The sequence below is a fragment of the Bufo gargarizans genome, unplaced genomic scaffold (assembly GCF_014858855.1).
Source record: "Bufo gargarizans isolate SCDJY-AF-19 unplaced genomic scaffold, ASM1485885v1 original_scaffold_1403_pilon, whole genome shotgun sequence".
Lineage (NCBI taxonomy): Eukaryota > Metazoa > Chordata > Amphibia > Anura > Bufonidae > Bufo > Bufo gargarizans.
In genome coordinates this window covers 30790-43771 of record NW_025334342.1, presented here as the reverse complement: position 1 = coordinate 43771, position 12982 = coordinate 30790, and the positions used below count along the sequence as shown (strand labels likewise).

Below are 12982 nucleotides of genomic sequence, written 5' to 3'. Positions count from 1 at the left end.
GAGTATTGTGCTCAGTACTGGAGACCATATCTCCAGAAGGATACTGATACTTTGGAGAGAGTTCAGAGAAGAGCTACTAAACTGGTACATGGATTGCAGGATAAAACTTACCAGGAAAGATTAAAGGACCTTAACATGTAGAGCTTGGAAGAAAGACGCGACAGAGAGGATATGATAAAAACTGCTAAATACATAAAGGGAATCAACAAGGTAAAAGAGGAGAGAAGATTTACAAGAAGGAAAACTGCTACACGAGGACATAGTGTTACATTAGAGGAGCAAAGGTTTAAAAGTAATATCAGGAAGTATTACTTTACTGAGAGAGTAGTGGATGCAGGGAATAGCCTTCCTGCAGAAGTGTTTAGCTGCAAATACAGTGGAGGAGGTTAAGCATGCATGGGATAGGCATAAGGCCATCCTTCATATAAGATAGGGCCGGGGCTATCCATAGTATTCAGTATATTGGGCAGACTAGATGGGCCAAATGGTTCTGATCTGCCGACACATTCTAGGTTTACTATGTCTATGCTATGACGCAGTGCGCTTCATGCCGCCGCTGCTGTACAGTGTATTACTGTACAGCAGCGGCGGCATGAAGCGCACAGCGCCATAGCAACCAATGACGCCGTGCGCTCCTGCTCCGAACAGGAATCCAGCCCGGCATACCACAGACCGCTCTCGGCCGCGGAACACGGCCGTGTGCATTCGGCCTTATACTGAGAGGACAGAATCCTGAGCTGAGAGGCCTCGGTTTATCACCCGGGCAGATCGCTCCGTGCTGAGATGTCAGAACTGTTAAACACTGTGGGTCCTGGTGGTTGGGAGAAGAGCGATGAGAGGAGAACCTCAGCCCGGACGCATCGTCTGATTAGAAGAATGGCGCTGAGTGATCCATTCCATACCGCACGTGAACATGTCACATCCGTAGCCTAGGGCGGCAAACAGCGTCTACAAAAACCATGAGAAGACGTCTGCACGACACTGGGCCACGAGCCGGACGTCCAGCTGCATGTGATATAACTATACAGACCTGTACAGTCGTGGCCAAAAGTTTTGAGAATTACATAAATATTGGAAATTGGAAAAGTTGCTGCTTACGTTTTTATAATAGCAATTTGCATCTACTCCAGAATGTTATGAAGATGATCAGATGAATTGCATCGTCCTTCTTTACCATGAAAATTAACTTAATCCCCAAAAAAACCTTTCCACTGCATTTCATTGCTGTCATTAAAGGACCTGCTGAGATCATTTCAGTAATCGTCTTGGTAACTCAGGTGAGAATGTTGACGAGCACAAGGCTGGAGATCATTATGTCAGGCTGATTGGGGTAAAATGGCAGACTTGACCTGTTAAAAGGAGGGTGATGCTTGAAATCATTGTTCTTCCATTGTTAACCATGGTGACCTGCAAAGAAACGCGTGCAGCCATCATTGCGTTGCATAAAAATGGCTTCACAGGCAAGGATATTGTGGCTACTAAGATTGCACCTCAATCAACAATTTATAGGATCCTCAAGAACTTCAAGGAAAGAGGTTCAATTCTTGTTAAGAAGGCTTCAGGGCGCCCAAGAAAGTCCAGCAAGCGCCAGGATCGTCTCCTAAAGAGGATTCAGCTGCGGGATCGGAGTGCCGCCAGTGCAGAGCTTGCTCAGGAACGGCAGCAGGCAGGTGTGAGCGCATCTGCACGCACAGTGAGGCCAAGACTTTTGGAAGATGGCCTGGTGTCAAGAAGGGCAGCAAAGAAGCCACTTCGCTCCAAAAAAAACATCAGGGACAGATTGATCTTCTGCAGAAAATATGGTGACTGGACGGCTGAGGACTGGGGCAAAGTCCTATTCTCCGATGAAGCCTCTTTCCGATTGTTTGGGGCATCCGGAAAAAGGCTTGTCCGGAGAAGAAAAGGTGAGAGCGCTACCATCAGTCCTGTGTCATGCCACCAGTAAAGCATCCTGAGACCAGTCATGTGTGGGGTTGCTTCTCATCCAAGGGAGTGGGCTCACTCACAATTCTGCCCCAAAACACAGCCATGAATAAAGAATGGCACCAAAACACCCTCCAACAGCAACTTCTTCCAACAATCCATCAACAGTTTGGTGAAGACCAATGCATTTTCCAGCACGATGGAGCACCGTGCCATAAGGCAAAAGTGATAACTAAGTGGCTCCGGGACCAAAACGTTGACATTTTGGGTCCATGGCCTGGAAACTCCCCAGATCTTAATCCCATTGAGAACTTGTGGTCAATCCTCAAGAGGCGGGTGGACAAACAAAAACCACTAATTCTGACAAACTCCAAGAAGTGATGATGAAAGAATGGGTTGTATCAGTCAGGAATTGGCCCGGAAGCTGATTGAGAGCATGCGCAGTCGGATTGCAGAGGTCCTGAAAAAGAAGGGCCGACACTGCAAATACTGACTCTGCGTAAATGTCATGTAATTGTCGCTAAAAGCCTCTGAAACGTATGAAGTGCGAGTAATTATATTTCACTACATCACAGAAGCAACTGAAACAAAGATCTAAAAGCAGTTTAGCAGCAAACTTTGTGAAAACTAATATTTGTGTCATTCTCAAAACTTTTGGCCACGACTGTAGACAGAGAGGAGACCGGAGACCAGACTGCAGCCACGTGTGATATAACTGTACAGACCGGAGACCAGACTGCAGCCACATGTGATATAACTATACAGACCGGAGACCAGACTGCAGCCACATGTGATATAATAACTATACAGACCGGAGACCAGACTGCAGCCACATGTGATATAACTGTACAGACCGGAGACCAGACTGCAGCCACATGTGATATAACTATACAGACCGGAGACCAGACTGCAGCCACATGTGATATCACTATACAGACCGGAGACCAGACTGCAGCCACATGTGATATAACTATACAGACCGGAGACCAGACTGCAGCCACATGTGATATAATAACTATACAGACCGGAGACCAGACTGCAGCCACATGTGATATAATAACTATACAGACCGGAGACCAGACTGCAGCCACGTGTGATATAACTATACAGACCGGAGACCAGACTGCAGCCACGTGTGATATAACTATACAGACCGGAGACCAGACTGCAGCCACATGTGATATAATAACTATACAGACCGGAGACCAGACTGCAGCCACATGTGATATCACTATACAGACCGGAGACCAGACTGCAGCCACATGTGATATCACTATACAGACCGGAGACCAGACTGCAGCCACGTGTGATATAACTATACAGACCGGAGACCAGACTGCAGCCACATGTGATATAATAACTATACAGACCGGAGACCAGACTGCAGCCACATGTGATATAACTATACAGACCGGAGACCAGACTGCAGCCACATGTGATATAACTATACAGACCGGAGACCAGACTGCAGCCACGTGTGATATAACTATACAGACCGGAGACCAGGCTGCAGCCACATGTGATATAACTATACAGACCGGAGACCAGACTGCAGCCACATGTGATATAACTATACAGACCGGAGACCAGACTGCAGCCACATGTGATATAACTATACAGACCGGAGACCAGACTGCAGCCACATGTGATATAACTATACAGACCGGAGACCAGACTGCAGCCACATGTGATATCACTATACAGACCGGAGACCAGACTGCAGCCACGTGTGATAGAACTATACAGACCGGAGACCAGACTGCAGCCACATGTGATATCACTATACAGACCGGAGACCAGACTGCAGCCACATGCGATATAACTATACAGACCGGAGACCAGACTGCAGCCACATGTGATATCACTATACAGACCGGAGACCAGACTGCAGCCACATGTGATATAACTATACAGACCGGAGACCAGACTGCAGCCACATGTGATATAACTATACAGACCGGAGACCAGACTGCAGCCACATGTGATATCACTATACAGACCGGAGACCAGACTGCAGCCACGTGTGATAGAACTATACAGACCGGAGACCAGACTGCAGCCACATGTGATATAACTATACAGACCGGAGACCAGACTGCAGCCACATGTGATATAACTATACAGACCGGTGACCAGACTGCAGCCACATGTGATATCACTATACAGACCGGAGACCAGACTGCAGCCACATGTGATATAACTATACAGACCGGAGACCAGACTGCAGCCACATGTGATATAATAACTATACAGACCGGAGACCAGACTGCAGCCACATGTGATATAACTATACAGACCGGAGACCAGACTGCAGCCACATGTGATATAACTATACAGACCGGAGACCAGACTGCAGCCACATGTGATATAACTATACAGACCGGAGACCAGACTGCAGCCACATGTGATATAACTATACAGACCGGAGACCAGACTGCAGCCACATGTGATATCACTATACAGACCGGAGACCAGACTGCAGCCACGTGTGATATCACTATACAGACCGGAGACCAGACTGCAGCCACATGTGATATCACTATACAGACCGGAGACCAGACTGCAGCCACATGTGATATCACTATACAGACCGGAGACCAGACTGCAGCCACATGTGATATAATAACTATACAGACCGGAGACCAGACTGCAGCCACATGTGATATAACTATACAGACCGGTGACCAGACTGCAGCCACATGTGATATAATAACTATACAGACCGGAGACCAGACTGCAGCCACATGTGATATAACTATACAGACCGGAGACCAGACTGCAGCCACATGTGATATAACTATACAGACCGGAGACCAGACTGCAGCCACATGTGATATAACTATACAGACCGGAGACCAGACTGCAGCCACATGTGATATAACTATACAGACCGGAGACCAGACTGCAGCCACATGTGATATCACTATACAGACCGGAGACCAGACTGCAGCCACGTGTGATATCACTATACAGACCGGAGACCAGACTGCAGCCACGTGTGATATCACTATACAGACCGGAGACCAGACTGCAGCCACATGTGATATCACTATACAGACCGGAGACCAGACTGCAGCCACGTGTGATATCACTATACAGACCGGAGACCAGACTGCAGCCACGTGTGATATAACTATACAGACCGGAGACCAGACTGCAGCCACATGCGATATAACTATACAGACCGGAGACCAGACTGCAGCCACATGTGATATCACTATACAGACCGGAGACCAGACTGCAGCCACATGTGATGGAAGAAATGACAAACCCTTCTTTTGTCTTGAACGGAAAAGCATACAACACACTTCTTTGTATCCACAGGCTAAGGGCCCATTCACACATCTGTAGAACGGGTCCGGTTCCGTTCCGCAATGTTGTGGAACAAATCCGGACCCATTCATTCTCTATGGGGCCGGAAGAGATGCGGACAGCACACAGTGTGCTCTCCGCATCCGCATTTCCGGAGCACAGCCCCGATCTTCCGTTCAGCGGCTCCTGAAAAAAATAGAACAAGTTCTATTCTTGTCTGCAATTGCGGTTCTATGGGGGAGCCGGCGGGTGTATTGCGGATCCGCAATACACTACGGACGTGTGAATGAACCCCAACGGTCAGCCCTGGACACACAGGAGACTTATTTCTGGGAGATTCCAGGATTATCCTTAAATGTATCTGTTCATATAAACAGTAATGATACAAAAGTATCCACTCCTAACCAAATACTCAGGGGGCCTTCGTGCGATCTTGGGGCAGCTGTGCCCGTGCTGTGGGCCGCAAATCGCGGTGACCATAGGTCCGCAATTCACAAGATGCGGTAAAAGAAAGGAAATGTCCCATCTTTTGCAGCGTGGAGTCACAGCCCACAGAAGCCCCTTCGTGGGCTCCTGGGTCGGCAGAAGACACATGTCCTATCTTTCGCTGAATCTTGCGGTCTGCAACACCAGCACAGCAGCCCCATGGTCGTGGGAACGCCCCCTGAGGATACATCATGGATCAGTGGGGGTACGAGCTGTGGGACCCCCCGCTGTGGATCCTTCTGGAGCTGCACAGGAAGAATTGGCAGAGAAGCAGTGGAGATGGTGGTCCCAGGCCCGCTCACACAGTGGGGCCCACCAGGGGAGGACTTGTGATCCGCGGTGAGCAACATGGCCTCAGCGGACTTCTGTGGTAGAGCAGAGGCCATACGGCTCAGCCCCACCACCGTCCTGCGGCCTACAGCATGCTCTGACCAAACAGAGGGTGCAAGCTCCTGGGACAAGCGGCACAATGACATCACTGCACCCTGGGGCACTTACTGCGCAGGAACCTGGTGGCAGCACTTACAGGGGCGCTGTGGGGGGTAACATCTGGAGTAATGACTGGGCTGATGAGCTGCAGGATTTGAGGGCATCTCGCCGCGCAGTCGGTACAGTCAGAGGGGCAGAGAACCGGGGGTATCGGCAGGACGGGGACAGACACCGCGGGTGCTGGAAAAACTAAGGGGGTCATTTACTATCCAGAAACATCTGTATTAGGCATATTTCTGACGCAGGTTATTAGCGCCACAATCTGCGACTTTTCCCCGCTCGCACCAGGTCTAACATGAGCGGGGAAGGTGAGGGGCCGCAGGCGGTCTCGTGCATCATTTTCTGCTCCTGTTAAGGCGACTTTCACACCAGCGTTTTTTACAGGATCCGGCAGGGATCTGATAATACAACCGTCTGCATCCGTTATGAATGGATCTGGTTGTATTATCTGTAACATAGATCCCAAGACGGATCCGTCATGAGCTCCATTGGAAGTCAATGGGGGACGGATCCGTTTTCTATTGTGTCAGATTGTGGCAGAGAAAACGGATCCGTCCCCATTGACTTGCATTGTGGGTCAGGATGGATCCGTCTCGCTCCGCATCCCAGGACAGAGAGCAAAATACAACATGTTGCGGTTTGCTCTCCGGTATGGGAACGCAACTAAACGGAACGGAATCCATTTTGGAGCGCTCCGTTCTGTTCAGTTCAGTTTTGTCCCCAATGATAATGAATGGGGACAAAACGGAAGCGTTTTTTTTCCGGTATCGAGCCCCTATGACGGATCTCAGTACCGGAAAACAGAAACGTCAGTGTGAAAGTAGCCTTACAGTTAGACTGGCACCGGATACGCCGAAGTTATGGACGGCGCCTCTTCATAACTGCAGCGGATCTATCACCAGCGTCTATAACTCCAGTCTTATTAAATGACCCCCTTAGGCCACTTTCACATTAGCGTCTTCTATTCCGCTATTGAGATACATCATAGGATCTCAATAGCGGAAGAAAACGCTTCCGGTTTGTCCCCATTTATTGTCAACGGGGACAAAACTGAACGAAACGGAATGAAACGCTGCAGAATGCATTCCTTTCCATATGGCTGCGTCCCCATCGCGGACACAATAATCCTGCAAGCAGCGGTTTTCTGTCCGCGATGTGGTGCGGAGCAAGACGGATCCATCGCACCGGTCACGGTATGGCGGTCGCACCGGTCACGGTATGGCGGTCGCACCGGTCACATGTACGGAGAGAAGACCATCAGCCCGTGTTCACGCTCCACCCATGTCTGGGGCCACTAGGTGAATTCTTGCAGCTTAAATACACCACTTGTACCTGGGGCTCCTTAGGGCCACTGTAAAAACATAAACCTGTGCATTCTAAATAAACACCTGGGGGCCACTATATAACGGACCCAGAGCCAGGACATTACAGTACATGATGAATGGGGCTCCTGGGGGCCACTATATAACGGACCCAGAGCCAGGACATTACAGTACATGATGAATGGGGCTCCTGAGGGCCACTATATAACGGACCCAGAGCCAGGACATTACAGTACATGATGAATGGGGCTCCTGAGGGCCACTATATAACGGACCCAGAGCCAGGACATTACTGTACACGATGAATGGGGCTCCTGAGGGCCACTATATAACAGACCCAGAGCCAGGACATTACTGTACATGATGAATGGGGCTCCTGGGGGCCACTATATAACGGACCCAGAGCCAGGACATTACTGTACATGATGAATGGGGCTCCTCGGGGCCACTATATAACGGACCCAGAGCCAGGACATTACTGTACATGATGAATGGGGCTCCTGGGAGCCACTATATAACGGACCCAGAGCCAGGACATTACTGTACACGATGAATGGGGCTCCTGAGGGCCACTATATAACAGACCCAGAGCCAGGACATTACTGTACACGATGAATGGGGCTCCTGAGGGCCACTATATAACAGACCCAGAGCCAGGACATTACTGTACACGATGAATGGGGCTCCTGAGGGCCACTATATAACAGAGCCAGGACATTACTGTACATGATGAATGGGGCTCCTGGGGGCCACAATATAACGGACACAGAGCCAGGACATTACTGTACATGATGAATGGGGCTCCTGGGGGCCACTATATAACAGACCCAAAGCCAGGACATTACTGTACATGATGAATGGGGCTCCTGGGGGCCACTATATAACGGACCCAGAGCCAGGACATTACAGTACATGATGAATGGGGCTCCTGGGGGCCACTATATAACAGACCCAGAGCCAGGACATTACTGTACATGATAAATGGGGCTCCTGGGGGCCACTATATAACAGACCCAAAGCCAGGACATTACTGTACATGATGAATGGGGCTCCTGGGGGCCACTATATAACGGACCCAGAGCCAGGACATTACAGTACATGATGAATGGGGCTCCTGAGGGCCACTATATAACGGACCCAGAGCCAGGACATTACTGTACACGATGAATGGGGCTCCTGAGGGCCACTATATAACAGACCCAGAGCCAGGACATTACTGTACATGATGAATGGGGCTCCTGGGAGCCACTATATAACGGACCCAGAGCCAGGACATTACTGTACATGATGAATGGGGCTCCTGAGGGCCACTATATAACAGACCCAGAGCCAGGACATTACTGTACATGATGAATGGGGCTCCTGGGGGCCACAATATAACGGACCCAGAGCCAGGACATTACTGTACATGATGAATGGGGCTCCTGGGGGCCACTATATAACAGACCCAAAGCCAGGACATTACTGTACATGATGAATGGGGCTCCTGGGGGCCACTATATAACGGACCCAGAGCCAGGACATTACAGTACATGATGAATGGGGCTCCTGGGGGCCACTATATAACAGACCCAGAGCCAGGACATTACTGTACATGATAAATGGGGCTCCTGGGGGCCACTATATAACAGACCCAAAGCCAGGACATTACTGTACATGATGAATGGGGCTCCTGGGGGCCACTATATAACGGACCCAGAGCCAGGACATTACTGTACATGATGAATGGGGCTCCTGAGGGCCACTATATAACGGACCCAGAGCCAGGACATTATGGCACATGATAAATGGGGCTCCTCGGGGCCACTATATAACGGACCCAGAGCCAGGACATTACTGTACACGATGAATGGGGCTCCTAAGGGCCACTATATAACAGACCCAGAGCCAGGACATTACAGTACATGATGAATGGGGCTCCTGAGGGCCACTATATAACAGACCCAGAGCCAGGACATTACAGTACATGATGAATGGGGCTCCTGAGGGCCACTATATAACGGACCCAGAGCCAGGACATTACTGTACACGATGAATGGGGCTCCTAAGGGCCACTATATAACAGACCCAGAGCCAGGACATTACTGTACACGATGAATGGGGCTCCTGAGGGCCACTATATAACGGACCCAGAGCCAGGACATTACTGTACATGATGAATGGGGCTCCTGGGGGCCACTATATAACAGACCCAGAGCCAGGACATTACTGTACATGATGAATGGGGCTCCTGGGGGCCACTATATAACAGACCCAAAGCCAGAACATTACTGTACATGATGAATGGGGCTCCTGGGGGCCACTATATAACAGACCCAAAGCCAGGACATTACTGTACACGATGAATGGGGCTCCTGAGGGCCACTATATAACAGACCCAGAGCCAGGACATTACTGTACACGATGAATGGGGCTCCTGAGGGCCACTATATAACAGACCCAAAGCCAGGACATTACTGTACACGATGAATGGGGCTCCTGAGGGCCACTATATAACGGACCCAGAGCCAGGACATTACTGTACACGATGAATGGGGCTCCTGGGGGCCACTATATAACAGACCCAAAGCCAGGACATTACTGTACATGATGAATGGGGCTCCTGAGGGCCACTATATAACGGACCCAGAGCCAGGACATTACTGTACATGATGAATGGGGCTCCTGGGGGCCACTATATAACAGACCCAGAGCCAGGACATTACTGTACATGATGAATGGGGCTCCTGGGGGCCACAATATAACGGACCCAGAGCCAGGACATTATGGCACATGATAAATGGGGCTCCTCGGGCCCCTTAATGCACACGCCCACTGACCCCTCCCATTCCCGGGTCCTGTAAGCGGCAGACAGATGAATGAATCATCAGTACACAGTCCGACATTACTAACAAACCGGGTCACTCTCTGGCTCCGCCCCCCGCCGGGTCACACAAGCCTATAACACATCTCCATCATGTCACGACATCATCATTTGTCCCGACCTGTTCCCAGGATCAGCACATCCAGCTCCGCAGGCAGGTCTTCAGCCATCTTGCCGAGGCGGAGTGATCATGTGACCGAGCAACCCGGAAAAGCTGAAGGCAAATAGAACGCTAATGACTGGGCGGCCATCTTTACTGTGGGCATCTGCCCGATCACCAACACAGCAACTACTGAGCACAATAACCCCCATCATCACCCGCATAATGGACTACTCCACATCTGTGCTAGAGAACAGATCATAACTAGAGCTGAGAAAGGAGAGGAATGATACCCACAGCCACCAATCAAATCGCTGCTTTCATCTTCACTGCTGAAGGAAATATAGAAGCAGCGATCTGATTGGTTGTTGGAAATAAGAGGCACCGTCCCTAATTGAGGAAAGATCTCCTGTCAGACTGTATCACACAGGACAGGATTAGATACACAGCTCAGCAGACAGTATCACACAGGATAGGATTAGATACACAGCTCAGCAGGCAGTATCACACAGGATAGGATTAGATACACAGCTCAGCAGGCAGTATCACACAGGATAGGATTAGATACACAGCTCAGCAGACAGTATCACACAGGACAGGATTAGATACACAGATCAGCAGACAGTATCACACAGGACAGGATTAGATACATAGCTCAGCAGACAGTACCACACAGGGTAGGATTAGATACACAGCTCAGCAGACTGTATCACACAGGATAGGATTAGATACACAGCTCAGCAGACAGTATCACACAGGATAGGATTAGATACACAGATCAGCAGACAGTATCACACAGGATAGGATTAGATACACAGCTCAGCAGGCAGTATCACACAGGATAGGATTAGATACACAGCTCAGCAGACAGTATCACACAGGACAGGATTAGATACACAGATCAGCAGACAGTATCACACAGGACAGGATTAGATACATAGCTCAGCAGACAGTACCACACAGGGTAGGATTAGATACACAGCTCAGCAGACTGTATCACACAGGATAGGATTAGATACACAGCTCAGCAGACAGTATCACACAGGGATAGGATTAGATACACAGCTCAGCAGACTGTATCACACAGGATAGGATTAGATACACAGCTCAGCAGACAGTATCACACAGGATAGGATTAGATACACAGCTCAGCAGACAGTATCACACAGGATAGGATTAGATACACAGGCTCAGCAGGCAGTATCACACAGGATAGGATTAGATACACAGCTCAGCAGACAGTATCACACAGGATAGGATTAGATACACAGCTCAGCAGACAGTATCACACAGGATAGGATTAGATACACAGCTCAGCAGGACAGTATCACACAGGATAGGATTAGATACACAGCTCAGCAGACAGTATCACACAGGATAGGATTAGATACACAGCTCAGCAGACAGTATCACACAGGATAGGATTAGATACACAGCTCAGCAGACAGTATCACACAGGATAGGATTAGATACACAGCTCAGCAGACAGTATCACACAGGATAGGATTAGATACACAGCTCAGCAGACAGTATCACACAGGATAGGATTAGATACACAGCTCAGCAGACAGTATCACACAGGATAGGATTAGATACACAGCTCAGCAGGACAGTATCACACAGGATAGGATTAGATACACAGCTCAGCAGACAGTATCACACAGGATAGGATTAGATACACAGCTCAGCAGGACAGTATCACACAGGATAGGATTAGATACACAGCTCAGCAGACAGTATCACACAGGATAGGATTAGATACACAGCTCAGCAGACAGTATCACACAGGACAGGATTAGATACACAGCTCAGCAGACAGTATCACACAGGATAGGATTAGATACACAGCTCAGCAGACAGTATCACACAGGATAGGATTAGATACACAGCTCAGCAGACAGTATCACACAGGACAGGATTAGATACACAGCTCAGCAGACAGTATCACACAGGATAGGATTAGATACACAGCTCAGCAGACAGTATCACACAGGATAGGATTAGATACACAGCTCAGCAGACAGTATCACACAGGACAGGATTAGATACACAGCTCAGCAGACAGTATCACACAGGATAGGATTAGATACACAGCTCAGCAGACAGTATCACACAGGATAGGATTAGATACACAGCTCAGCAGACAGTATCACACAGGATAGGATTAGATACACAGCTCAGCAGACAGTATCACACAGGACAGGATTAGATACACAGCTCAGCAGACAGTATCACACAGGATAGGATTAGATACACAGCTCAGCAGACAGTATCACACAGGATAGGATTAGATACACAGCTCAGCAGACAGTATCACACAGGATAGGATTAGATACCAGCTCAGCAGACAGTATCACACAGGATAGGATTAGATACACAGCTCAGCAGACAGTATCACACAGGATAGGATTAGATACACAGCTCAGCAGACAGTATCACACAGGATAGGATTAGATACACAGCTCAGCAGACAGTATCACACAGGAT

The 12982-nt window shown here is 49.1% G+C and overlaps 1 protein-coding gene across 1 annotated transcript in view; it reads right to left on the bottom strand.

Moving 5' to 3' along the window:
- Positions 1 to 10592, bottom strand: part of LOC122923252 (rab proteins geranylgeranyltransferase component A 2-like) — a 74368-nt gene extending 63776 nt beyond the window's left edge. Inside the window, exon 1 of the mRNA XM_044274032.1 lies at positions 10517 to 10592. Coding sequence (XP_044129967.1) covers positions 10517 to 10565 — 49 coding nt within the window. The 5' untranslated portion in view covers positions 10566 to 10592. The remainder of the gene's footprint in view (positions 1 to 10516) is intronic.
- Between the last annotated feature and the right edge of the window lie 2390 nt (positions 10593 to 12982).